This window comes from Rhinolophus sinicus, chromosome X (assembly GCF_036562045.2).
Source record: "Rhinolophus sinicus isolate RSC01 chromosome X, ASM3656204v1, whole genome shotgun sequence".
NCBI lineage: Eukaryota > Metazoa > Chordata > Mammalia > Chiroptera > Rhinolophidae > Rhinolophus > Rhinolophus sinicus.
Window position 1 is genome coordinate 30,239,981 of NC_133768.1, and position 27,878 is coordinate 30,267,858.

Sequence of the window (27,878 nt, forward strand, 5' to 3'; positions counted from 1 at the left end):
AGCGGGGTGCCAACAATGTCATCAGGTCCTACTTTTTGTCTATGATTCAGTTCCTTTCCTGTGTGGCTTTATCCTCAGCTTGCTTTCTCCTTGCAGTCATAGAATGGCCACCAGCAGCTGCAGGGTTAATCCTTCTCCTTTGGCAATGCCAGCTTTAGGCACCCGTGATGAGTGCCAGTTCACTTACTTATTGCACCTGGTTTCTAATTCTGCCATTACATTGTGGACTGGTGATCCTGTTTGACACATAATGGCTAAAAGAAAATACTTAAAATTAATAATGCTGGAGGTAGAGAAAAAGAGACAAGAAAGAGAATCAAATCCTATGTTCAAATGTACATTTTTATGGCTGTTTGTGCAGAAGAGCAGAATCAAGAAACTGGTCCAGAAAATAGACATCAAACCTCATCCATCAATTAGGAATTGGTTGAAATTTTCGACATTATGAAGGGCATTGCAGACTTCAACAAATATCTCTTGAACAAATATTGTGTGCCTGGCATTCATCTAGATGCTGGGGATAAAGCAGGGAACAACAGAGACAAAAATTCCTGTCCTAGTGGGGATTGCATTCTAGTGGAGGGGGATAGACAAGAAAACAACATAAATCAGTAAAAATATAGTTTGTAGATACCAATGGTTGGGGGGGGTATTGTTTTAAATGAAAATAATAGGTCATGGAGGGGTGGCTAGTTAGCTCAGCTGGTTAGAGCATGGTGCTGGTAACACCCAGGTTGCCGGTTCGATCCCCACATGGGCCAGTGTGAGCTGCGCCCTCCTTAAAAAAAAAAATTCAAATAATAAGTCATGGAAGATTTCACTGAGAGAGGGGTGAAGGGCAAGCCATGAGTATATCTTTTGAAGAGTATTCCAGGTAGAGGAAACTGCAAAGGAAACTCTTCAAATTAAGACTATGACTAGTATGTTTGAGGAATATGAAGGTGGCTGGAACTGAAGGAGCAAGAAGAATAAGAGATCAGAGAAGTAATGAGTGCCAGATGGCAGCGGGCCTTTTAGGCCATCCTGTGAATGCTGGACTTGACTTTGAGGGACAGATGAAACACTGAAATCAATCAGAAGGCAAGATTTGATATAACATTCTGGCTGCTGTTTTAAGAAGGGCCTATGGGGGTGAAAGAACAGAAGCAGAAGTCTACAATTAGGTTGCTAAGCTAATAAATCGAGATGCATCTCCAAAGAGAATGTTCTCTATGGACTATACATAGCACTGACTCAGTTACCTAAAACATTTCCAGGATGCAAAGTATTCTGAAAGTATTTTTAAGATGGCTTATTCCATAAAATGTACTAAGCCTTAAGTGTTGAGAGTTGACAGTTACACAACTACTTTTTTTTTCATATTTACCCTTAGATAGCAACCATGTTTCCCCGAAAATAAGACCTAGGTGGACAATCAGCTCTAATGCATCTTTTGGAACAAAAATTAATATAAGACCCGGTAATATATTATATTATATCATATTATAAAGACCCGGTCTTATATTATAGTAAAATAAGACCAGGTCTTATATTAATTGTTGCTCCAAAAGATGCATTAGCGCTGATTGTCCGGTTAGGTCTTATTTTTGGGGATACACAGAATTATTTGCACAAGATGGACCCTTTGATTTTAATACTTGTTTCCTGGGTAGTTTCGCATAACTTTTATGATTTCCTTGATGAAGCCACTAAAACTATTTTCCATGCTTAGTTTTGCATAATCTCATAATTAGGAAGCACTGAGGAAAAATTAGGAACTGGGCAATTCAGCAAGATCACAGAAACCATGTGTTGGGAGCTGCCTGTCAGCAAATGCTGCTAGAGATCAGGACAAATCTTGCAGATAAGAGCAAAATTAATGGCTTCAGCAAGATTTGTATAGGCTGCATATTTCTTGTGGGGTCATCGCTACCTCTAAAATCTAACAAATCCAACTAGAATTATTACTTTGGAACACAACTTTCTGTGTGCCTGCATATTTCTTTTCTCTCAGGCCAGATTCCCCCCAAATATCCCTCTGCCCAACTGCTTATTGCCCTGTTGAGTGGGCACTATGGCTCATAGGGGACTTCTATGGTCTTGGATAATGGGAAGCTAGAAGGATATCCCAGTTACCATCACTGCACAACAAATTACCCTAAAACTTAGTAGCCTGAGATAACTATTTTCTTTTGCAGATAATATTGTGGGTCAGGAATTATGGAAGAGCTTGGGATGGTAGCTGTAGGGTCAACTGAGCTGTATATCCAAGGTAGCTCAGTCACATGGCCGCCAGTTGATGCTGTCAGATGGGCTGTTGACTCAAGTACCACAAATGATTGCTACATGTTGTCTGAGCTTCCTCACAATATAGAAGCCTCATGGTAGTCAGACTCTTACAAGGTGGTTCAAGGCTCCAAATCTGAGTATTTAGCATGTAAGATGGAAGCTGCATCATTTTGGATGAGCTAGCCTAGGATGTCATGCAGTGTCATTTCCATCACATTCTGTTGGTTCCAAGTGAGCCATAAGCTCACTCAGATTCAAGGGGAGGGGGCATACACCTTACCTCTTGATGAGAGGAATGTCAAGGTCACATTGTAGAGGAGCATGTGGCATAGGAGACATTATTTGGGCCATGTTTGGAAAATATAATCTGCTACAGAGTTAGTTATTAAAAACAGAATGTGTGAAGTCACTGAATTCAAGGTATAGAGGTCACCAGACTTTGTGGAGAAACAAAGTAAAGAGTCAGAAACTGAAGAATGTTCACATTCTTGCATTCACAAGAGCAAAAGGATCCAAGAAAACAGTGGGAGCTTAATTAAATCAGGTTAAAATTTCAATAAAGGCCAGCGGCTGGATGGTTCAGTTGGTTAGAGCGCAAGCTCTAAACAGGGTTGCCGGTTCGATTCCCACATGGGCCAGTGAGCTGTGCCCTCCACAACTAGATTGACGATAACGAGCTGCTGCTGAGTTTCTGGAGGGGCGGCCGGATGGCTCAGTTGGTTAGAGTGCGAGATCTCAACAGCAAGGTTGCCACTTCAATCCCCGCATGGGATAGTGTGCTGTGCCACCTGCAACTAAAGATTGAAAACAGTGACTGGACCTGGAGCTGAGCTGCGCCCTCCGCAACTAGATTGAAGGACAATGACTTGGAGTTGATGGGCCCTGGAGAAACACACTGTTCCCCAATATTCCCCCAAAAAAAATTATAAAAAAAAATTTCAATAAAGGCTTCACTCTGCATTCTACACTCATTCATCATTTCACAAACTTTTAGTGAGTGCCTACTACATGTGCCAAGGACTATTCTAGGCTCTTGGTGTACTTGTATATCAGTAATAAATGTAACAGAAAGCCTTGCCTTCATGGAGAGTGTATTCTAATGATGTCATGACATTAAAATAAATCACACTACTTGTGAATTTAGTAGACGACAGTTAGAGGTGAGGCCTCATGTGGTCTAAATAGTACATCTGTTTATATTCTGAAGTGTATTCTGGGCTGAAGTTTTGCCAGGTGATTGTGCAACGGACAAAGTGAGGTCTTCGTGAAAGAATTGTATAGATGAAAGGGTTAATTTGTCCCGTGAGTTTAAGAGGGCTTCTGGATATAGCTAACCTCTGTGCTTTTCCCAAATCATACTGCTTCACATCCATCTTATGACCTTTGTTCTACGCGTTGGCATCACTCTCCAAAAGAAACCCCTTAAACCCCCAATACTTCACCCCACCCTGTATACATACCCTTGGTTATATAACTTGAAGTTCCATAAAGACACTTTATATTTTCTCATGTGATTTGCCAATGGAACAAGGCAGACACGACTGTGTCCGTTCTGAGACCAGACCTAAAGAAGTTTTGCATGTTTTTCCTTATGCTCTTGCCTCTCTGCCACTGCCATGCAAGCATGCTGGGGTTGGCCTGCTGGAGATGAGAGACATGTGGACTAGAGCCTAGTTACCCCAATCTCCCTAACCAACAGCCAGCTCACCCCCAGCCACCGGAATGAGCCCAGCCAAGGTCCCAAATGCATGAGCAATTAACTTATTGTTATATGGTACAAGATTTTGTGCTTGCTATTATAGTTATGCAGCATTTGGGGGCAACAGAGGGGTGACCCAACCAGGAAAAGGCAGAGCTCCTTTATTTGGAGACCTGCTTACAGTTCCATTTTGAAGCCAGTCAGCACAGGTCCCTGTCATTGCTGCTGGTGATACCTCGGTGCTGGGCTGTGTGGAAGGCTAATCAGAGTCAAACTTAACAGTTGTCTCTAGATTCATGACACGGGTGAGACGCAGAGAAATGAAGTGGAATAAGACTTCATTTCTGCCTGTGAGGCTTGCATTTTATGTCTCCCGTGTGAAGGGACAAAAATCATCCCTAATGCTTGCTATGGTTGAGCGATAAGGAAGAAGGCCCAAACAGAAACTCAGCATTCTAGTGGCTCCTTTGATACCTTAACCCATTAGGCTCTCTACCTAAAAGTGGACTTAGCTTATTAGTATAGTTAAAAACAAACCTGTTTGACAGTATTATAGGAGGATGGAGGCCATACCATCCGCTATATAGATGTCAGTTCTGGCAGCCATTTTGGCAAAGTGAGCTCCTTTTCCAGAAGGCATCAAGCAAGGCTATTTGATCTCTGCTTCCAAATCATTGTGACAATTATCAATTCTGAAGAAAAAAAAATTGCCTCCAAACAAAACTGGCCTTTAATGTAAGTGGAGCAGTTGCTCTTCCCACAAAGTGTCAGAAACTTTTCCATGAGTCACTTATTCTTTTGTGTCTTGCACCATCCCTATCAAAATGCAAATACCAGGAGAGAGGTGACCTCTTTGGCCTTCACTAGTGGACACTTTGGGAAAGGAAGAATTATTTTAAAACAGCTGAGCAAAAGAAAGGCCACTCATTGTGTAATTGTTCATTTCCTGCCTTTCCCACTGGACTGCAAGCTTCGGGAGGTCTAGGGCCATGGCCCTTTTGTTTATCCCTCTATTTCCAGAGTCCAGGACACATAGAGACCCTCACTACCATCTGTGGAAGGAGAGCAGAAAGGAAGAAACATGGGAAGGAAGGGAAAGAGGTAACTAAGGACACGCAGAAAAGGGTAAAAAAAGTCTACCTAAAATTCTTATGGAGCATTTATCCTTATATTATAGCTAATGACCTCAAGATATTTTTGGGGCTCTTATTATGCATGCGGGGGTGGGGGTCTCTGGAAGAAAGACAACTCCCGCTCTTTTACCTTAACTTGGTGTGGTTCTTTGAAATTTTACTCCAAGAAAAACATCACGACAACCAAGGCCAAGAAAGTTTCCCTATGGGGCATTTCACTATTTTAATGTATGAAACGTGATGTACTCAAACCCCTCAGTCTTTTTTTTTTTCAAGGAGGGCGCAACTCCCGGTGGCCCATCCATGCCGGGATCACGCCAGCAATCTTGGTGCGATTAGAACCATGCTCTAACCAACTGAGCTAACTGGCCACCCCACCCCTCAGCCTCTGGGATCAAGGCATTCAGAATGAGAACTCCAAAGTGACCAAGATGCAAACCAAGTTTCTGGAGGGCGCTCAGTTTCCCCCTACGTAGTACTCTAGATTAGTTCAGTGGCTTCCCAACCTTTAACATGCATATGAATCACCTGGGAAGCTTGCTAAATATGGTGATTCGGCTTCAATAGGTCTGAGGCGAAGTCTGAGATGCTGCAGTTTTAACACGCTCCCAGGTGATGTTGATCTGCTGACTTGGAGACCTCACTTTGAATATACAAGGGACTCGAGGTCTTCACCTCCCCCGCCAGGTGTGCTTACGCCCAGACTCAGCGTTCCCGATCGGAGTCCCGCGTGTCCCTGGCCTTCAGCCTGAAGGGGAGGAGCTGGAGGCGGAGCGGGAGGAGTGGCGCGGGCGCCGCATGTGTCCTGCCAGAGATCACCTCAGCCCCTTAAAGAGGCGGCGGAGCTGCAGCGGCGCAGGAGGGGGCGGCTTCAGCGAGGGCGCGGCCTCTAGGAGCGGGGCGGCGACTCACATCCCCAGCGCTTGGCGGGGTCACTAGGAACCACGCGGCAGCCTTGTGTCCCACTTGGCAATTCGCTCCGTGCTTCTCGCGCCCGCCTCCTCTTGTCACCTCCCGTCTCCTCTTGTCACCTCCCGTCTCAGCCTCCCTGCTCCATCCCGGCCGGATCCCCAGCCATCTGAGTGCCTCAGAGAACAAGAGGTGGTGCGTGGGGCTTCAGAGCGCGCCCTCAAGCGGACCCCGGCTCGGCCTTACGGGGCACGGGCAGCAGTATGGACACCAAACGCTGCTTCGCCAACCGCTTCGATGACTACCAGGGCAGCCTGCTGGCGGGCCAGTGCGAGGAAGCGGTGGCGCCTTTGGTCACCGCCACCATCGAGCGAATCCTCCAGGAGCTGCCCCCGCTCGGGGGCGGCGCTGAGCCCCGGGGGGCGGCGGCCGCGGCCAGCAGCTGCCAGGGAGGGCTGTACGGCGGAGTGGCCGGGGTGGCCTACATGCTCTACCACGTCTCGCAGAGCCCACTCTTTGCAGCGGCCCGGGAGCGCTACCTGCGGTCAGCCAAGCGTCTCATAGACGCGTGCGCCCGCGCGGAGGAATGGGGAGAACCGGACGCCGACACCCGCGCCGCCTTCCTGCTCGGGGGCGCGGGCGTGTACACCGTGGCCACGCTCGTGTACCACGCCCTGGGCCGGTCCGACTACGTGCAGCCACTGGGCAAGTTCCGGGCTCTGTGCGCCGTCTGCGTGCCAGTCTCCTTCCTGGAGTGCGGCTCCGACGAGCTGTTCGTGGGTCGCGCTGGCTACCTGTGCGCCGCGTTGGTGCTCAAGCAGAAACTCGCCCAGGAGGTAAGACGTAGCCCGGCCACCTGGGGGCGCTCGCTGCCTGCCGGGCCCTGCCCCGCCACCCTCCCCTGGACTCCGGACTCCGGGCTCCGGCTTGGGTGCTCCCGGCCATTCTCCATCTCTCTTTGTTACTCTTTAGAGCTGTCATTGCTTCACTCTCTTGAGGTTGAGCTCCTGCTTTTGTTTATCTGCCCTCCTCTTTTTGAGTCTCTCATTTGTTGGGATTCCGCGTCTTTGCACTTTGTTCGTGTTTTCCACTGAACGTGCCACCTCCCCAGATGCTTCATTGCCCAATAACTTTCTGGAGGCCCTTTCAAGTGAGATTTTAAGAACCTCGAAAATGAAAGGGATTTCCCTTCTTTTGAACCTCCTGTCAAAAGCGGAAGCACCCTTGAATGTTAGAGTGCTAGAAAAGTGATGAAAGTTTTGGGGGCTGATTATGCCATCATTGATTCCATCATTAATGTGGAGGTAAGTAGCTTCTACCCCCAGGGCTGTAACCTAGAATCACTGCCCAGCTGTAGATCTGATGTGCTTACCATTCAGTTAATCTCATGGCTCTTATAAAATGCATATCGGATGGAGGTGGTCTCTGTTAAATATAGAAATGTAGACAGAATTGCACCCCGTTGTAATCGAATGTGCATTTTTCACTTTCAAATGTGCAGTTAGGATTGTCAAGATGACAGCATACTGGACAGGGCAGGTTTTCTTAATGAAAAGCTTTTCCAGTGACTTCTTGAAGTGAACTGGATCTCACACCTGTATATAGGTGTTTTTTTTTTTTTTCTGGATTCACTTGTAATATAGCGTGTGGATATTAGAAGAGACTGTGCCAGTTCCTGTGACTAGGAAAAAAATCCTCCAAAGGATCATAGTAACTAGAACTGAAAGAGAGGCTCTTTCATTCATACCCCACTGGAGCCAAGTGTTGTTCTGGGGAGGAAGTGACACATTTAACTTGGGTTTAGTTGGGTGAGAGACGTGTTTGAAGAAAAATTAAAGGTACACAGTGTTTTAAAATTGTAATTAACGTAGATAACCTTAACAGAGGCAGACTTGATTTTTTTTTTTTATAGCAAGTGAGGTTGACCCAGGTGAGAAAAAACGATGACTGAAGGCTGTGCTGTGCTACCAGGGCAGCAAAGGTCTGTGTGACAAAGTTGTCTTGAAACAGTTCACTCTGCCTGAGTCACTGTTATCTGCTAGCAGTTTCCTATAAAACCTTTTAGAGGGCCACAGGGCTATTTACATATATTTTGCATTATAGTTGCATATACCCCTCAGACCTTGAGTCTGGCAGTAGGCAATTTTCAAATTCGTTTTTTTCCCCCCAGTTGTTTTCCTTAAACTTGTTTCATTCCCTTTGCATGCCTTGGGGCCTGGGGTCTTTTCTCCTGAATGGAATGGCAAAGAGTGGGAGATTCGTCAGGTCATAAAGGTGGAAACAGACCAGGACTCCTTGCCCCAAAACTGTGGTCCCAGGGCCAGTCTGCAAGGCTGATCCACTAAGCCATTTATTAGGACGTCTCTTCTGCTCTTCTGCCAAACCAGATCTGTTTGTTTATGCTAACCAAGTTGAGGTGCTTTGGCCCCTGCTCCTAGAGACAGAACAAGCTCTGAGGGTAAAAAAAAAAAGCCACAAAAAAACCAAAACCAACCAAGTAAACAAAAAACCAGCCCTTAACATGAGCAAATCAGCTAGCCACAGGGTCAGCCCCAGTTGTAGCAATTCATGAAGTTCAGGCTTGAAAGGGAGGTGAAAGGCAGGGGCTAAGCATGCCAGGCTGGAAGCCCTTCGAGGGGAAGATACAATTCTTATGCACAAAATACAAGTCTTATCAGTAGATGATTCATAAACCTTGATAAAATTGAATTTCAAACTTCTCTGATTTCTTTATAAATAATCTGTGCTTGTGTCCTGGGTTTCTTTCTCTCCACTGTCATGTATAGTCATTTTCCTCTGGCACTTCCCTCAGTTACCACCACAGTCTGGATCCTCCCCACACCTCTTTGGCACTTAATAATTGAATGAATGAATCACAACTTACTGGGATTAGTGTGATATACTGTGAGCTGGATTCTCTCACTCAAAACCATTCCATGTGCCTCTGAGAAACCAGTCTTCTTAAAAACATGTTTCATGATGTCATTTTCCTGGTGAACATCCTGCAGTGGCTCCCTATTACCTATTTTCCTGGCTTCTCATCTCACTTTGACAGTTAGAGCTATGCCACTTAAAATGGCAGGCCCCACATGTTCTGGCCCCCTGCATACCTACTCCACTCCTGCTCACTCCGCTTCAACCACACTAGCCTTCTTCTTGTTTCAGACATTTACTGTCTCAGGTTGTTACCTCTGCTTAGAATACTCTTTCCCTAGCTATTCTTACACCTGGCTCCCTGACCTTGCACAGGTTGTTACCTCCTCAGCGAGGCCTTCCCTGTCCACCCTATTTAAAACTGCAATGCCATCCCTTGACTTATGCCCCTTTATTACTTCATTTTACTTGTTCTATTGATGTCTTCTCCAATGAGAATGTAAGCTCCATAAGAGCAGAGTTTTCGTTTCATTGCTGTATTGCCAACATTAAGATGGTGCCTGGTACATACTTAGGTGCTCAACTTTCCTTTTTTTAGTGGTGTTGTAAATAGTGTCTGCTCTATGGGTTGATTTATCACTCTGTTCTGATGGTGTCCCATTTATCAATATTTTCCTTTATGGTGGTGCTTTTGGTGCCATATTTTTAAAAATCCTACTGCCAAGGTCTCAGTAAGTATTTGTTGAATGAATGAATAAGTGAAGACCAGTTTCTCACATATTTTGCCTCAGATCAAGCTTAACCGTTAGACCCGTGCTTGTTAAACTTTGAAGAGGTTGTTAATAAAATACAGATTCTGACTCAGCAGGCCTGGGATTGGGCCCGAGATTCTGCATCTCTAACTAGTTCACAGGTGATGCTGCTTGTCCAGGGACCACGCTTTAATAGCAGGGCAATACATTGGTACATAGGTTGTGGCTTTATACCAGCCGTGTCTATTCAGGTGTGCTATGAGCCCCCATTCTGTGAAGCTTGATATATGTATTTATAAGATTGTAGTTTAGAATACTGATCACTATATCCTGTCAAGCTTTCATTCTGGGGACTCACAAGAGGAATTTCTTTCAGGACTTGGAAATAGGAGTAGTTGTGCTCCTCCTGGAAGTTGATTGAGTTTTTAATCTTCAGGATGTGTCACGTAACTGCTTGTGTTTTTCACTTTATGTTGGCTCCTAGGAAGCATATGGCCAGAATTGTGGTCCCCATAGGCTGTGTACAGTGCCTCATCATAGGTACTTTTGTATACTAGCATTTACCCTGGGGTTATCTTACATATTTTTTCTTCCATAATGTACCCTTTTCTGCCTTGCGTTTGATTTTCTGGTTTGCATTTATGTTTATAAGATTCAGAGATGAAAAAAATATGTGTGTACAGAGAGACAGAAAGAATCACTATATCCAGGTAATATATTCCTTCTTGGAAATACTCCAGGGAAGTAGCTTTAAGGATTTGTTAGGCAGATATCCTTGAGCAATGGGGTATTAAAGTCCCAAAAGATCACGCCATAGAAACTTGTATTGGGTCTATTCTGCTTTCCACGGATTGGCGGAAATGTAGCAGGGAAAAGGAAGTTAGAAAAAATAGTGACGGGATTAAGGGGAGGTCTAGGGACCACAGTTAAAATAACTGCCACTGGGTGACCTTGGACAATAATTCGACATCTTTAAGCCTCAATTTTCTCACTTGTGAAATGTATTAATAACAGCTTCCTCATTCACTTACTATGTTTATTCACTCATTCGGTGAATGTCAGGTTTTTATGTGTGCCAGGCCCCTTGCTAGGTACCAGAATTTAGTAGTGAAGAAAAATCAATATAATTATGTTGTAAGTGCTCTGAAGGAAGTAAACAGGAACTAACTGGGGGCAGGACAAGGGGCGGGGGTCGCTGTGTGGCATAGGTTAGTAAGGAAGTCTTTGTGGGAGTGATTTCCTGGCTCACCACAGAAGCAGGAGAGTGAAGTGGCTGCATTAAGAGCAGACATTCCAGGCGGAGGGGACAACAAAGAGCAAGCCCCTGAGGTGGAAAACTCCTTGGAGATTTCAAAGAAATGGAAGGTGGCCAGCATGGTTGGAGCAGAGTGAGCCAGGGCTGGGGGATAGAGGAGTGCCAGGCCAGATAGGAGCCCTGAGGAGGGTGAAATCAGATCCTGCAGGGCCATGTCAGTCACAGTGAGTTTACCTTTGTTTCAGGTTTAAACAGGGCACTCTCTTCATCTTATTTACCTTTTAAAAGGATCCCCCTGGTTTTCCAAATAGAAAGTGAATTGAACAGTGTTAAGAATGGTCACAAGCGAGACTGGTTACAGGGGGTCTAAACCCCTTTTGTGCCAAGGACTTCTTTGTAAATCTGGTACCTCTTAATAACATTTTCGATGCATAAAGTCAAATCACATAGGCTTACAAAGGAAGCCAGTTATATTGGCGTTGAAATACCGAAATATTTTTAGAATGTGTGATGCAGTAGCATATGTGCTTCTGTATTAACACATTAAATAAAAAGATTTGGCAGCGGGCCTAAGGATTATGGTACTTTTGAAACAGTGATGGGGGTCATTGATATTTTGAGATATCTTCAACAACTGCAGTGTGATATGAATTCATCTGTGATTTCTATAGACGACAAGTGACAAGTACTGCTGTGGTTTGTAGTCTGCATTTGTAATGAAAGTAAATGTGAAATTGTTTAAGATTTGAGAAAATATAAATGTGATTTTTATATTCCCAAAGGGGACTAGTCTGGAAGTTGCTGTGATGACTCACCCTAGATAACATGTCTGATATAGTACTTGGCGTATAGTAGCAGCTGCAAAATCAGTGTTATTCGTTTTGCATCTACTAACAGAAAATTAAAAGTGATTCTGAACATCACATAGAAAATTATGAGGACCCAGTACAAGGAATCCAGCTTCATGGATGATTAAAACAAAACAAAACAAAACTATTGCAAGACTGTTAATTGGGTCCTCAGCTCATTCCTAAGGCAGGTAGTCCGCAGCTGTAGAAGTGGGGATGCTTTGAGTTGCAAATAACAGAATGTTCATTAAAAGTGATCTAAATCATGGGAGCATTTATTACCTCACTTTATAAGGAGTGTAGAGCTAGGACATTCCAGGATTGGTTCAGCAACTCAGGAAAGTCATGAGAACCCAAGCTCTTTCCAACCCTTTTCTCTGCTAGTCTCAGTGTGTGAGCTCTGTCAGTCTTCAGGATTGCAGGATGGCCGTTGCCATTCCAATCGTCGTGTTCCTAAGCAACTGAAGTACAAAGGGAGGATCTGAGGCTTTTTTTTTTAATCATATGGAACAGTCTATCCTTGAATAATTTCCCTTTTGCCTTATTACCCAGCACTTGGTCACTGGCCACTTCTGGTTTTGGAGGAGGCTGGGAAGGTTAAGTGTCCTTCCTTTCTAACCTTTATCATTGGACGGAGGTCCTGACAAGAAAGAAGAAAGGAGACAGGGATGGCTCTTAGGTGGTTACCTAAGTGTCTGCCCCTTGGCGAGGCCTGTCTTGTGACCTCCCACTTCCTTGGCTATTGTGAATAGTGCTGCAAAGAACATGGGGATGCAGATATCTCTTTGAGATCCTGTTTTCATTTCCTTCAAATAAATACGCAGAAGTGAGTATTATTGTTATTTCTATTTTTAATTTTTTGAGGAATATCCATACTGTTTTCCATAGTACCTGCACCAATTTATATTTCCACCAACAGTGCACAAGGGTTCCCTTTTCTCCACATCCTGGCCAACACGTTTTGTATCTTGTCGTTTTAATTATAGCTATTCTAATAGGTGTGAGGTGATATCATTGTGGTTTTGATTTTCATTTCCCTGGTTAGTGATGATTAGTGATGTTGAGCATCTTTTCATGTACCTGTTGGCCATCTGTATGTTTTCTTTGGAAAAATGTCTATGTAGTTCCTCTGCCCGTTTTTTTTTAAACAAGAGTTTGGGTTTTTTAATATATGTGTGTGTGTATATACACACACCCATATATACACACACACACACACACACACATATAGGTATATTATTGGGGAATATTGGGGAACTGTGTGTTTCTCCAGGCCCCATCGGTCTTTGTCCTTCAATCTAGTTGTGGAGGGTGCAACTCAGCTCCAAGTCTAGTCGCCGTTTTCATTCTTTAGTTGCAGGGGGTGCAGCCCACCATCCCATGTGGGAATTGAACTGGCAACCTTGTTGTTGAGAGCTCACTCTTTAACCATCTGAGCTATCCGCCGCCCGTCTGCCCATTGTTTTAACTGAGTTGTTTGTTGTTTTGCTATTGAGTTATGAGGTCTGACGATCAAGTTCACGAACTCATCCTAGAAAAAGTGCCACATACCTCATTGCTGAATATCACTACAGTCACCTTCGAAGTACCCTCCTTGGGAAGCTGTGCACCGATGCCAGCACCTAGTCCACCCTTCAAAGCAATTTTGGAACTCTTTTTCTGGAATGGCCTTCAGAGCTGTCATCATATTACTCTTGATATCCTGAATGCCTTCCAAATGTCTTCCTTTCAATACTTCCTTTATCTTCGGGTAAAGAAAGAAGTCATTGGGGGCCAGATCAGGTGAGTAGGGAGGGTGTTCCAATACAGTTATTTGTTTACTGGCTAAAAACTCCCTCACAGACAGTGCCGTGTGAGCTGGTGCATTGTCGTGATGCAAGAGCCATGAATTAATTGTCGAAAAGTTCAGGTCGTCTATTTCACGCAGCCTTTTCAGCACTTCCAAATAGTAAACTTGGTTAACTGTTTGTCCAGTTGGTACAAATTCATAAAAAATAATCCCTCTGATATCAAAAACGATTAGCAACATTGTTGCAACAAGTTCGCAAACTTAATTGTTAGACCTGGTAAACGAGTTCTTTATATATTTTGGATATTAACTCGTTATCTGAAGCATGGTTTGCGAATATTTTCTCCTATTCTGTAGGTTGCTTTTTCTTTTTTATTGAATATTTTTTCTTTCTCTTTTTAAATTAAATTTATTGGGGTAATATTGGCTAATAAAATTATATAGGTTTCAAGTGTACAATTCTATAATACATCATCTATATATTGCATTGTGTGCTTATCAGCCAGAGTCAGTCCTCCTTCTGTCACCATGTTTGACCCTCTTTAGTCTTTTCTACCTTCCTCCTCCCCCCTTTCCCTCTAGTAACCCCTAAACTGTTGCCTGTGTCTATGAGTTTTTATTTGTCTTGTTCTTTTGTCAGTTTTATATCCCACATATGAGTGAAATCATATGGTTCTCAACTTTTTCTGTCTGTCTTATTTTGGTTAGCATGATAATCTCAAGATCCATCCAGGTTGTCACAAATGGCAGTATTTCATTTTATGGCAGAATAGTATTCCATTGTGTATATATACCACATCTTCTTTATCCATTCATCTGTTGAAGGACACTTCGGTTTCCATGTCTTGGCCACCGTAAATAAAGCTGCAATGAACACAGGGGTTCATATATCTTTACAGATATACGTTTTCAGATTTTTTTGGCCAGATACCCAGAAGAGGGATTGCTGGGTCATATGGCAGTTTTATTTTCAATTTTTTGTCCTGACTCTGGGTGATGAACACACAATGGGATTTATAGATGATGTAATACATAATTGTACACCTGAAATCTATGTAATTTTACTAACAATTGTCACCTCAATAAATTTAATATAAAATAAATAAATAAATAAATAAATAAATAAATAAAATAAAATATTTTCAATTTTTTGAGGAACCTCCACACTTTTCCATAGTGGCTGCACCAATTTACATTCCCACCAGCAGTGTGTGAGGGTGTCTTTTCCCTTACAACTTGTCTAGCACTTGTTATTTCTTTCTTGCTGATAATAGCCATTGTAACACGTGTGAGGTAGTATCTCATTGTGGTTTTGATTTGCATTTTCCTAATAGGTAGCCTTTTCATTTTGTTGATTGGTTTGCTGTGCAAAAGTTTCTTGGTTTGATGTGGTCCCACTTATTGATTTGCTTTTTGTTGCTTGTGCTTTTGGTGTCATATCCTGGAAATTGTTGCTAAGACCAATGTCAAGGAGCTTTGCCCCTATGTTTTCTCTATGTTTTACAGTTTCAGGTCTTATGTTTAAGACTGTAATCCATTTTGAGTTAATTTTTGTGAGTGATGTAAGCTAAGGGTCCAGTTTCATTCTTCTGCATGTGTATCCAGTTCTCCCATTACTATTTATTGAAGAGACTATCCTTTCTCTATTGAGTACTCTTGGCTCCCTTGTCCGATATTAGTTGACCATAGAAACTGGGGTTTATTTTTGGCCTCTTGATTTTGTTCCATTTTTTATATATCTTTTTTAATGCCAGTACCACACTGCTTTGATTACTATAACTTTGTAATATATTTTGCAATCAGGAAGTGTGATTCCTCCAGCTTTTTCAAGGTTGCTTTGGCTATTAGGGGTCTTTTGTAGTTCTATGTGAACTTTAGGATTATTTTTTCTAGTACTATGTTGAGTAGGAGTGGTGAATGTGGGCACTTGTTCCAGATCTTAGAGGAACGGCATTCAACCTTTTATTATTGAGTATGATGTTAGCTCTGGACTTGTATATGGCCTTTATTATGTTGAGATATGTTCTGTCTATACCCAACTTGGTGAGAATTTTTATCATAAAGCGATGATGAATTTTCTCAAGTGCTTTTTCTGCATCTATGAACATATTATTTTTAGCTTTCATTCTATTAATGTGTATCATATTCACTGATTTGCATATGTTGAACCATCCATGCATCCCAGGGATGAATCCCACTTGATCATGTTGTATGATCCCTTTTAATGTGTTGTTGAATTTTGTTTGCTAGTATTTTGTTGCAATTTTTTGATCTATATTTATCAGGGATATTGGGCTGTAGTTTTCTTTTCTTGTAATGTCCTTATCTGGCTTTGGTATCAGGGCAATGCTGGTTTCATAAAATGAGTTTGGAAGTGTTCTCTCCTTTCAGTGTTTTGGACGAGTTTGAGGAGTATTGGTATTAATTCTTCTTTAAGTGTTTGAATTCACCAGAAACCATCTGGTTCTGGCTTTTTTTTTTTTTTTTTTTTTGGAGGGGGGGAGAGTTTTTTATTACTGATTCAATCTCCTTACTTGCTATGGGTCTGTTCAGATTTTGTATTTCTTCATGCTTCGATCTTGGTAGATTGTATGTTTCTAGGAATTCATCCATTTCTTCTAGGTTGTACAGTTTGTTGGTGTATAATTATTCATAGGAGTCTCTTAAGACCCTCTGTATTTCTGTGCTGTTAGTTGTAATGTCTCCACTTTCGTGTGTGTTTTTATTTACTTGAGTCTTCTTTTTTTCCTTAGTCTACCTAAAGGTTTGTCAATTTTTGTTTATCTTTTCAAAGAACCAATTCTTAGTTTCATTGATCTTTTCTATTGTATTCCAAGTCTCTATTTCATTTATTTCTGTTCTAATGTTTATTATTTTCGTCTGCTAACTTGGGGCTCAGTTTTTTTCTTCCTTTTTCTAGTTCCTGGAGGTGTAATGTTAGGTTATTTAAGATTTTTCTTTGTTTTTCTTAAAAATTATTACTGTCATCAAACAAGGTAAAACAATAAGAGGATACCAAAAGATATAGCTTGCTTTCTTGCTTAATGTATCTTGGGCGTCTTTGCACATTATTGCATAGAGAGATGTGTCATTCTTTATACTGGTTTGATTTAATGGCTATATGTCATGCGGGAGACCCTGCTCGCTGCGCCATTTGTCGTGCGCGGAGGCCTGCTCGCCGCGCCATTTTTTAGGCGGGGCGGCCTGCGGGGTCTCTGCTCCCGCTCCCCACACAAGAACGCAGGATATGGTGAGGCCAAAAAGGAACACCCACGGAGCCATAGGTAGGGGAGTCATACCACTATGATCTCACTGGAGGCTGGGTTCACCGGACGCGCGACCTGCCCTCAGCCTTTCCGCCAACCGACCTACCGACGACTCCCCTCCACTCTCTTCGACTCTGTTCCTCTCCTCTCTTCCGCTCTCCTCGGCTCTGCTCGGCTCTTCGGCAATCCTCGGCAATCCTCAGCAATCCTCGGTAGCCGCAGCAGTTATACCAGCGGCCAGTTGGCTAACCGGCCACAGCCAACAGCCAATCAGCCACAGCTGAGCCAGCACCTTTCCACGTGAGGCCGAAAGCCTGTAAACTACTCTCTCGGGCTCTGTCCCCACACTATACAATAACTTAATCATTATTGATGGACATTAAGTTGATTCAAGTTTTTTTTCTTTCTATCAAAACCAGTGCTGTACTTTAGGAATAGAGACAGTGGAAATGTAATGTGCGATGTCAGAGGGATAGTGGATGGGGGGAGGGGGGTCACACAGTGTGAGGGATATAAATGATAAACATCTAAGTATTACTTTGTCTTGTGCACCTGGAACTAATATAAATAAATAAATAAATAAATAAATAAAACCCAAAAAAACCCCAGTGCTGTAAAAGATACACACATATACATAAAATATGCATATATACATATATAATATTTAAACGTAGTATGTACATACCCACATACATATATCTTTCTGTATATGTATGTTTGCCATCTGTTGCAAGTGTACATGTAGGATACATTTTTATAACAATTGATGAGTCAAAGTGTACAGACATTTTTAAGTTGGTACAGATTACCAAACTGCTTTCCATAAAGGTTGTATCAATTTCTGTTCCCTTTACCAGTGTTTGGGGGTGCCTGTCTTCCCACATTATTTTCAGCACTGGGTTTCATCAGACTTTTTAATGTATGACAAACTGATGGGTAGGAAATGAGGATAGAAGTTTCTAGGGTAGAAAATGAATCCCCTTATTGTGGGGATTCAACACTCACTAATCAAAATGCAGGTGTTGGATTGCACTCAGTCTGGATTTGAGTGCTCCCTATTTTGTAAGCAGCTGTGTGTGTGCACTGCATAAGGAAACCCTTAAGTTTGGCTTGAAATGACGGTAGATTGGGGAAGCTGGATTTTTTTGTAGGCCAAGTCCAAGTTCAGTTCCTACTAATTGTACACCTGCCAGAAAGTGGGGTACTTCTGTAGGCTACAGCTTAGATCCTTTGTTCCTCTTGATATAGAGCTCTGTGATTGGTAAAAGGCTATAAGAGCTGACACTGCTTGTGCACACTGTTGTAAGCACTTTACATGTACTGTCATTCATGCTACCAGCGATCGTATGACATACTCGTAGGTGCCATTACTACTGCCATCATACCCAGTGAGGGAACTGAGGCACGGAGAGGTTGCAGAACTTGTTCTGAGTTACACAGCTAGCCAGTGGCAGAGACAGGGGTCCCATTTCCCACAGGCTGGTTGCCAAATCTGTGCTTTCAGTTAGTGCTCCTCACACTTTCATGTGCACAAAAATCTCCTGGGGATCTTCTTAAAAACCAGGTTTTGATTCAGCAAGTCTAGGGTGAATCCCAAGATTCTGCATCTCTAGCATACCCCCAGATGATGCTACTGCTGCTGGTTCATTGAGCAGATTTGAGTACACAACTCTGAATAACTATTTCTTTTAATCTTATGGGATTGCCTACCAACATATTTGATGTATTCCCATGAAACTTCATGATTTTCATCATTTGTCCTTTGTACTGAAGATGACCTCTTCCACAAAGGCAAGAATATCAGCTCTCCAGTTTGTAGTTTATGCTGAAGGAAACAGTCACTGCCTGGCACACCTCCTTCAGGATTAAGGACTCTTCACATCTATGAGTGAATGCGTGGATTTCTGTTTTCTGATAAATGTAATTTTGCACTCTAGACAGATGGTGTCTTAGAAGTTCTTTAAAGGCCCAAATAGATGTTCCAGCAGTGTTAAGTTATTTCATAATGGTAAAAGAAGAGGCACTTGATTACACATTCCCAGATCAGATAGAAGATATGATCTTGAGGTTCATGGAACCATTCTCACTTTAGAATCATCGAATTACATTTGCCTGTGTGACATAAAGTAGTGCTGCCTACAACTCTGAATTAGTTTAAATTGAACATACTTAGACATTTTCCTTTTTATTATTATTTTTATTTTTTTCTGATGCAGTGATTTAACAACTCTGCTCAAAATAACCCAGATTTCCTTAGGTATAATTTATGTAGACCTTTTCATTTGTTTACATACTCTCCACTAAAACCTAAACTTATTTCTATTGTAATTATTTGAAGAGAGCATGGTTTTGTAATTTTCTTATTACTGAATAAATGGGGAAATAAGCATAGTAAAAATTCTTTTAAATGTACTGAATTATTTACTTTGCCATTAATTCCACCTGTCAGTGTTCTACGAGGAGGTTGTTTTAATGGACTTTCACTATTTTTATTGACCTGAATGTGAAAATGATAGATGGTATTAACTTCTTATTAATTTGGCTAATTTCATTTTTGCTGGTTAATTTAATGAGTGATGTTTGTCATGTGAGTGGCTCTTACACAATACACAGTAGATTTGCTCCATGTGGCAGAGTCGTCTTTTAATATCCCCATGTGGTGATGGTCCTTTGGTAAATTGGCCGACAGTCCATGATGTGTGCAACTAAGTGTTTCTCTTCATGATTCATTTTCTAATTGATCTCTGACCTACATTCATTAATTAAATACAATGCCTTGGATGTTTGGTTTGTCTCAAGGAAAAATACGTTGTTCTCATGCATTTTAGATATAGATATACATATATAAACACTACTTGTCTTTTCCTAATTGTTTTCTTTATGGATTTAGTTTTAGGGAAACCTACCAAGTTAACAGACTGATTGTTCTTGGGGTGCTAGCCACTTGGACCAACTGAATTTTCAAGAAGTCATTTGATCCATTCTTTCTTTTAGCAAGCTGAACAAAGAAGTGGTATGTATAAGATCAGATTTCCTTTTCTGAATAGCTTTACCCATTCAACAACCCAGACAAATGAATGACTTTGATGTGGTGAAGTGTGAGTATTGCTACCTGGGTTATAAGGAAGCTGTTTCCCACATGAGAGACAGTTTTACAGACTTCACGGGTGAGAACATCATCTAAATGAGAGGTGGCAAAACAAATATTGGCCATAGCATTATGAGCAGTTAGCTGTTACTGTGCCCATCTGCTGGCTCCATTGCTTTGCAGGGGATGAATTCCCGGTGCTCAGTGGTGTGTTGAAATTTGGTGTCCATGGCAACCAAAGCATCACGAATCTCAAAGCAAGCACTGTGGGGACCAGCTGAATCTCCACTACTATTAGGTTGGTGCAAAAGTAATTGCAGTTTAAAAGGTTAAAAAAAATTCCAAAAACCGCAATTACTTTGGCACCCACCTAACACAATGACTTTAGGAGGGTGCCACATTCTGAACAGATTTTACAGCTGTCTAAAGCTGAGAGATCCAGTACTCAACCAGAAAGGAAGTACTGTCCTCATGCACGTTTCAGTAAGATAATATTGCTATTTGAAGTGTTTTCTCCTTTCCTGGTGAGGCAAAGAAAACTGCATGTATCACAGATTGCAACTGTGGAAATAGGTTGGACTCTCTCAATGAAGGCATTGAAACATCTGGGGTTAAGTACAGAGTTTTTGGAGTCAGATAGCCTTGGGGTTGAATCCTGGCTCCACCACAGTAGCTGGTTGACCTTAACCAAGTTACTCAGCATTGTTGAAGTTTAATTTCCTCATCTGCAAAATGTAATACAAGCAGCACCCACCTCCTTGGTGTGTTATGAAGATCCACTGAGAGTGTACATGTCATGTGCTTAGCAGAGGTCTGCTAGGCATACAGTAAAGACTGTATAAGTTAGCCATTGTTTCATCAGTAGTTTGAGTATTGTCATTAATGTAAAGTGAGAGTGTGCATTGATTAAATAAAATAGGTCTGCTTTTCAGACATTCAGCCGGTCTAATATTCCCTGTGGTGGTATTCACAGCTGCTCTGTCCCTGATCTCAATAGCAGAGCTTTGAGGTCTTCACACAGAGGCCAGAAAGGGCTGGAGGGAAATATCCTCTGCTCTGCCATGCAGGAGATTAAACTGAGCTGCTCAGAGATTATGTGTCAAAGTAAATTGAGTGGCTGGTCATCACCCCTGCACACTAACCTGTGTGAGTTACCCTGTGCGCTTTGCTTCCTTCAGGGAAAGGGTTGTTCTTTTCTCTTTAAAATTTCAGGCCCTTGGCTGACTTAATCTAGGAATTAGCTTTCTTGTGTCTCTGTTTTGTACTCCTCAGAGTAAATCACCTAATTGACTTTAAGCGACTGTAAATTCCTACGAAGGTGATGTTGGAATGTTTGATTCTTGCTCAGTTCCCCCAGATTCTGAGCAGCACGTTCAGGGAGCTCTTTCTTGCTCTGAAGTTCTCTTTGCTTCTAAAGATCATCTGATTGCATGGCAGTAATTCAGAATTTCAAACGAATTTCAATAGTTGTGTGTCTGGTGAAGTGACAACTTCAAATGAGTTTTTCCTCAGCAAATGTTCCAGACCATGTACATTTGGTAGCTTGTTTCAGAAAAGCATTCATGCAGTAAAGGACTCTATCAAGTGTTTCTTCAGCTTCTGGGCCCAGGAATTATGTTTTTATTGCATTAGTGCACTTTTCTATTTGCATTTCAAGACTCTATGGTATAGACTTCCTGTCAATTTTAGAAACGTAGAATCTGCATTTTACTCTTTAGCTCCCAGCTCTGATTTATATTCATTTATAACATGACCTTAATATTTACAACTATACTACTCTAATGATAAAGGTATAATTATGACTTCCTCCTAGCCCTAATGATTGAGTTTTTGTATATAGTCATTTGTTCTGTTTACGATCTTTAATACCACACCAACTCGCTCTAGGTCGTGGTCTTATCTCCATGGGGGTCTGTTATAGTTTTCTCTGATCTGTAGCCTTCAGGCGGTGTTTCTCACATTTGAGTGTGCATTAGAATCCTGTGGAGGGCCTGCGATGACACACGTGGCTACCGTGTTTCCCCGAAAATAAGACCTAACCAGAAAATAAGCCCTAGCATGATTTTTGGGGATGACATCCCCTGAACATAAGCCCTAATGCGTCTTTTGGAGCAAAAATTAATGTAAGACCCGGTCTTATGTTCGGGGAAACACAGTAGGCTCCATACCCAGAATTTCTGACTCAGTAGGTCTGGAGTAGGGCCTGAAACTTTGCCCTGTGATCAAATGCTCAGTGATGCTGTTGCTTGTCTGGAGACGACATTTTTTGAGTCACTGCCTTACACTATACCCTTAACCCTGACCAACATCCCCGAAATGTGGGAACTAGGTGAAGGCATATGGTGGGAGTACTAACAATGTATTTTCACCACCAGAAAATAATTCAAATGATAGGACTCACTACATGACGGGCACTGTGATAAGCATAATATATCCATTTCTTGGGGGGCAAATGGTCACAGAGAGGTTCAGTAACTTGCCTGTCATCACACAGCTGGCACTACCTGGAAGATAACCCCCCCCCCGACCCCCAGCTGTAGTGTATTATTGGTGCCAGAGTGTGCCTCTAGTCAGGACAATCTCTGAGATGTAGTGTACGCTCCAGAGTTCCCTACCATCATGTGGACGTGCTCCCAGGAGAAAGCAGTACAGGAGTGAGGGACACAGTGAAGGGGAGGAAGCCAAGCAAAGGGACAATTGAAGGCTAAGTCCTAGTTTCTGTCTCATCGTGTAGGGAACTCTGGAGTGTACACTACATCTCAGAGATTGTCCTGACTAGAGGCACACTCTGGCACCAACAATGCACTATAGCTGGGGGGGGGGGGCTATCTTCCAGGTAGTGCCAGTTCTGTTGACATGCTGCCAAAGTGGCTCTTGTAGCCTAAAAGCAGGTCTCTGAAGAAGGCTGCAGGTGAAGGTGAGAGTTGTTAGAAGCGAAGCACATGGACACTGGGGGAGGGATTCAATAGAATCAATAGGAAGGATCCGAAGGGATCTGGTGGGAACCCCCACAGTTTCCATACATGGGCCCTCCAGACCTTAGTAGAAACCTTGAAGTTCACTTTCTTGACAGATTGAATTAGAGAAATTCTGGACTTTGAGGCTCAAGGCAGTGTCAAGGGCAGAGAGGAGGTATTTCCATGAAAAGAGCATTACATGCTCAGTGGTGAGACATGCCCCCATCTCCTCCCCTCACTCGCTGACCTAGCTTTTTCCTCAGGTTGCTCCCAGAACACTGGCAGACGCACTCGTCCACCATGTGGTAGATTGACGGACGGTCCATGGTTGTCAGTTATTTGACAAAAAAGAACCACAAATACTGACGTTTTGCACTTGTATCGCCTTCCAATGAAAAAGCAGTGGCACTGCCTTCACTCTATAGTGAATTCCACCAAATCGCTAGCCTTCTACACCCAGAGTTTCCAATGAGATTTTTAAGTAGGAACTGTCAGTCAGAAAACGTTTGAAAAGCATCTGATGTGAAGCACAGCAATCATAACAAAATAAACAAATAGGAAAACTGAACTTGGAGTAAACAGTGAATATGGGGAGCAGAAGAAAACTCCCTAAGTGCCAAAATCTATAATTGATATTGTCAGAGAAGAAAGTGATCACATAGGTGAAATCAAAGCAGGGTAATATTAAAAGCAATATTCAGAGAACAGAACAAGAACTCTTAGAAATTAAAAATATGGTAGGAGAAATAGATAATGCAGTAGGATAGAATATTAAGTTGAGGAAATGTCCCTGAAAGTTCAACCTTACGACAATGAGATTGATAAAAAGAGAAAAGACTAATTAGTCCAACCAGTCTCATAGTTAGTCCCGATAAAAGAGAACAGAGTAAATGAAAGGGAAAATTATGAAAAGAGAACTCAAGAATGTTTTCCACAAGTGAAAGACATGAGTTTCCAGACTTAAGGGGCCCACCAGCATGTTGGATGGAAAAAGAATAAAGAGATCCTAAAGGCTTCCAAGGGGCAAAGGCACAACAACAAAAAAACTAGTTCCATAAAAGGATTAGCACTGGACTTTCAATAACAATTTAGAAAGCTACAAGACAATGGAGCAAGGCCTCCAAAATTCACAGAGAAAATTATTTGTCAACTAAAATTCTGCAGCAGCCAAAATTATCAGTCAAGTGTAAGAGTAGAAAAAAATATCTTTGCAGGATCTCAAAAAGATTAAAAATTTTGTTTTCTTTCAAAAGCGTAAGGCAGGTTATCTAGGCTCACAGAACAAGTGTTAAAAGAACTTAGGGGCCAAAAGTTCCAAGTGAACCAGCTACCATCTGGAATACTGCAACAGCTTGCTAACTGGTGAAATGTTTTGTTTTGGTCCATTGCAAAGGGAAAATGAACCAAGAAATAGGAAAATATGGGATCTTAAAACCAGGAGCACCAATATAGGTGGAATCATAGGAAATTTCCAGAGTGATGGTAAAGGATGTCCCAGGATGACAGCTGGGTATCAGGCCTTGAACGCCAACATTGAGTACTAACAGCATAGCTACAGCCAGGATGTTGGCAAGAAAAAAAAAAAAAAAATAAAATGAAATAAAAGGCTTACCTGATGTGTTTGGCTATACCTAGCAGTGTTTTGCAGATCTGTCAGAAAGTTTGGGTATGAATTTGTTCTAGACAAATAGAAAACCAAACAACAGTATAAAAGGAAAAGGCAGTTTGTTAACTAGGGGTGGTGGGGGATAGAAGGAGAAAGGAATTGGTAATCTTGCATGTAGTTTTGATCAATGAATATTGATTTACCCAAATAAATATTGTTTTAGTAAAAATGTAATGTGACTGTTTTGGATGTTTGAGAAAGGAAATACATGTTTGGATGTGTGAGAAAGGAAATATATGTATAAGAGAGCTAAACCTTCATCTTCCAAGTTAAGAGATTAAGAGAACACCTAAAATGAAAAAGTCAGATTATAGCTGTAAAAGGATGTCATTTAGAAATAGGAAGATACAGTAGGTCCTCAAATCGCATCATTTCGTTATAACGCTGAAATGCTGTTGGAACTTAACCATTGTTTGTATCAGTTAGCCTGTGGTAAAATTGTTTTGTTATATATTGTTTCACTGCAGTTCCAAGAACCGATCAACAATGTTAAGTGAGGGCTCACTGTAAGTAGCTAGAAAAAAATACACGTAAAAGTGTTTTAAGTTTTTGCCTCAGAAGAGTCAGAATGTGGATGGAGAGGGGTAGGGCAGGAGCCTGATATTATTTTAAAGAATTCCTCTTCACTTTTTAAACTATGCACGTGTATTTCTTTGAAAAATATAAACACTAAGAAAATAAACATCTTTTTCTTAATCATACCTGTGCTATTTTGGCCGTCATCTCCCCATATTCTGTTCTTCACATTTCTTTTTCTTTAATTTTATTTTAGTTAAAGTTTATTGGGGTGACAGTTGTTAGTAGAGTTACATAGATTTCAGGTGCACAATTCTGTATTACATCATCTATAAATCCCATTGTGTGTTCATCACCCAGAGTCAGTTCTCCTTCCATCACCATATATTTGATCCCCCTTACCCTCATCTCCCATCCCCCACCCCCCTTACCCTTTGGTAACCACTAAACTATTGTCTGTGTCTATGAGTTTTTGTTTCTCATTTGTTTGTCTTGTTCTTTTGTTTTTGGTTTATATAGCACATATCAGTGAAATCATATGGTTCTCTGCTTTTTCTGTCTGACTTATTTTGCTTAGCATTATACTCTCAAGATCCATCCATGTTGTCACAAATGTTCCTATATCATCTTTTCTTACCGCCGAATAGTATTCCATTGTGTATATATACCACAACTTCTTTATCCATTCATCTATCGAAGGACATTTTGGTTGTTTCCATGTCTTGGCCACCGTAAACAAAGCTGCAATGAACATTGGAGCACACGTGTCTTTATGTGTAAATGTTTTCAGATTTTTTGGGTAGATGCCCAGGAGAGGGATTGCTGGGTCATACGGTAATTCCATTTTTAATTTTTTGAGGAACTTCCACACTGCCTTCCATAGCGGCTGCGCCAGTCTGCATTCCCATCAACAGTGTATGAGGTTCCTTTTTCTCCACAGCCTTTCCAACACTTGTTACTGTTTGTCTTGTTGATGATAGCCACTCTGACTGGGGTGAGGTGCTATCTCATTGTGGTTGTTATTTGCATTTGTCTGATGATTAGTGATGTTGAGCATTTTTTCATATGTCTATTTGCCATTTGTATGTCCTCTTTGGAGAAATGTCTCTTCAGGTCGTCTGCCGAATTTTCAATTGGGTTGTTTGTCTTTTTGTTGTTGAGTTGCATGAGTTCCGTGTATATTTTGGATATTAGCCCGTTATCGGAGGCACTGTTTGCAAAAATCTTCTCCCATTCAGTTGGTTGCCTCTTTATTTTGTCAATGCTGTGCAGAGGCTTTTAAGTTTGATATAGCCCCATTCATTTATTTTAGCTTTTCACATTTCCATTCCTGCTCAATGATTAAAAATATTTCCAGAACATTTATGGAATGTTACCCAATAACAGAAACAGTGTCATTTGTAGATAAATTTTGTCAACAAATATTTCCCCATCAAAAATATGGCTTGATACATCCCTTGTATTCTTATAAATAATACTAAATTAGGATTTAATGATGACTTTTATTTGAATGGTTTAATAGCTGTCAATTAAAACCTTCATATAGTTTAATTTAAATAGTTGTGTCTTTAATAAAATAATGAGGTCCAGAACTATATTTATTAAGCTTCTGCCCAGAAGTAAAAAGATAGATGATTTGAATATAATAAAGACTGATTGAACCATTTATATACAGCAGAAGAAGAATTTTTTTTCACGGTAGTGCCTTTAAAATACTCCAAGATCCTAAAATGCTACCAAGTCATTACAACCCAAAGTAACTAATAATTATATAGAACTTTAGGTCTGCTAAGTACTTTTTACATAAGCTGTCCCTTTTAATTCTCACAATATCTCAAGTTATATATTATTACTATTTGCATTTTCAGAATAGGAAATAGAAAACATTGCAGAGGTAAAGTAATTTTCCCAAGGATACAGGGTTGAAAAGTTGGATAATGGTAACACTTATTGCCTAACCCGGATGCTTTTGATAGGAACCAACCAGTTGGGAATCTAAGACAAGAGATCCGAACGGGCCCTTTCCTGTGGGACTTTTGGCTCCCAGTTGATAAGGGGTTGAATCTAGTCTAGAATTCAAGTTCTTCAGAGTTGTGATTTTTCTGCTGCCTTGGGCTGGTGGTATCATTAGTGTTAAAGAAAATTCTCCATTCCCTAAACATTCCAAGAAATGTTGTCCAATAATATCAGTAATTGTTTCTGTTCATTGAGAGGACCCTCAAGGGAGTGGGCAGGGCTTCTGAATCAGTCCTAGGGATTCAGGACTGAATTTGTTGCTCACTCTCACCCAAGATTGCTCACGGTAGTTTGAAAATTCCGAGAGGTGTCTAGAAGGCACTCAGGTACAGGTGGGAAGTTCCCAAATATTAGGTTGGTGCAAAAGTAATTGCGGTTTAAAGATTAATTACAAAAACTGCAATTACTTTTGCACCAACCTAATAGAACATGATAAAATAACTAGTAGTGTGATATTGGAGACAACAAACATGAATGATTAAGTGTGAGGACTGAAAGTAGACAGCAAATTGTGAAATAAAAAGAAAACTCCTTAGCAGAAGGCTTCTCACATCGCATTTGTTGCCTGAGTTTCTTTTGCTGTTTTTCCCACAAGCCTTTTGTCTGAATCAATCCCTTTCCCCAGCATCTCTGGCTTCCCCCTTGGGTGTACCATTCACTACGCATACGTATGTTTATCTTCATCCTACACGTTTCTGAGGGAGCCTATATGCACCCTAAACTGGGGCAACTATGAGCTCTTAATCTCCACTCTTTTCACTGCTGCTGAGCTGAATGAGTAACAGGCTCACTCCTAGCAAACAGAAAATTCCTGATATTAATACATATTTAATGAAGAAAGG

The 27,878-nt window shown here is 41.5% G+C and overlaps 1 protein-coding gene across 1 annotated transcript in view; it reads left to right on the forward strand.

The window, feature by feature from the left end:
* The first annotated feature begins 5,748 nt into the window (after positions 1 to 5,748).
* Positions 5,749 to 27,878, forward strand: part of LANCL3 (LanC like family member 3) — a 92,911-nt gene continuing 70,781 nt past the window's right edge. Inside the window, exon 1 of the mRNA XM_019718415.2 lies at positions 5,749 to 6,845. Within this exon, the coding sequence (XP_019573974.1) occupies positions 6,273 to 6,845 (573 nt within the window). The 5' untranslated portion in view covers positions 5,749 to 6,272. The remainder of the gene's footprint in view (positions 6,846 to 27,878) is intronic.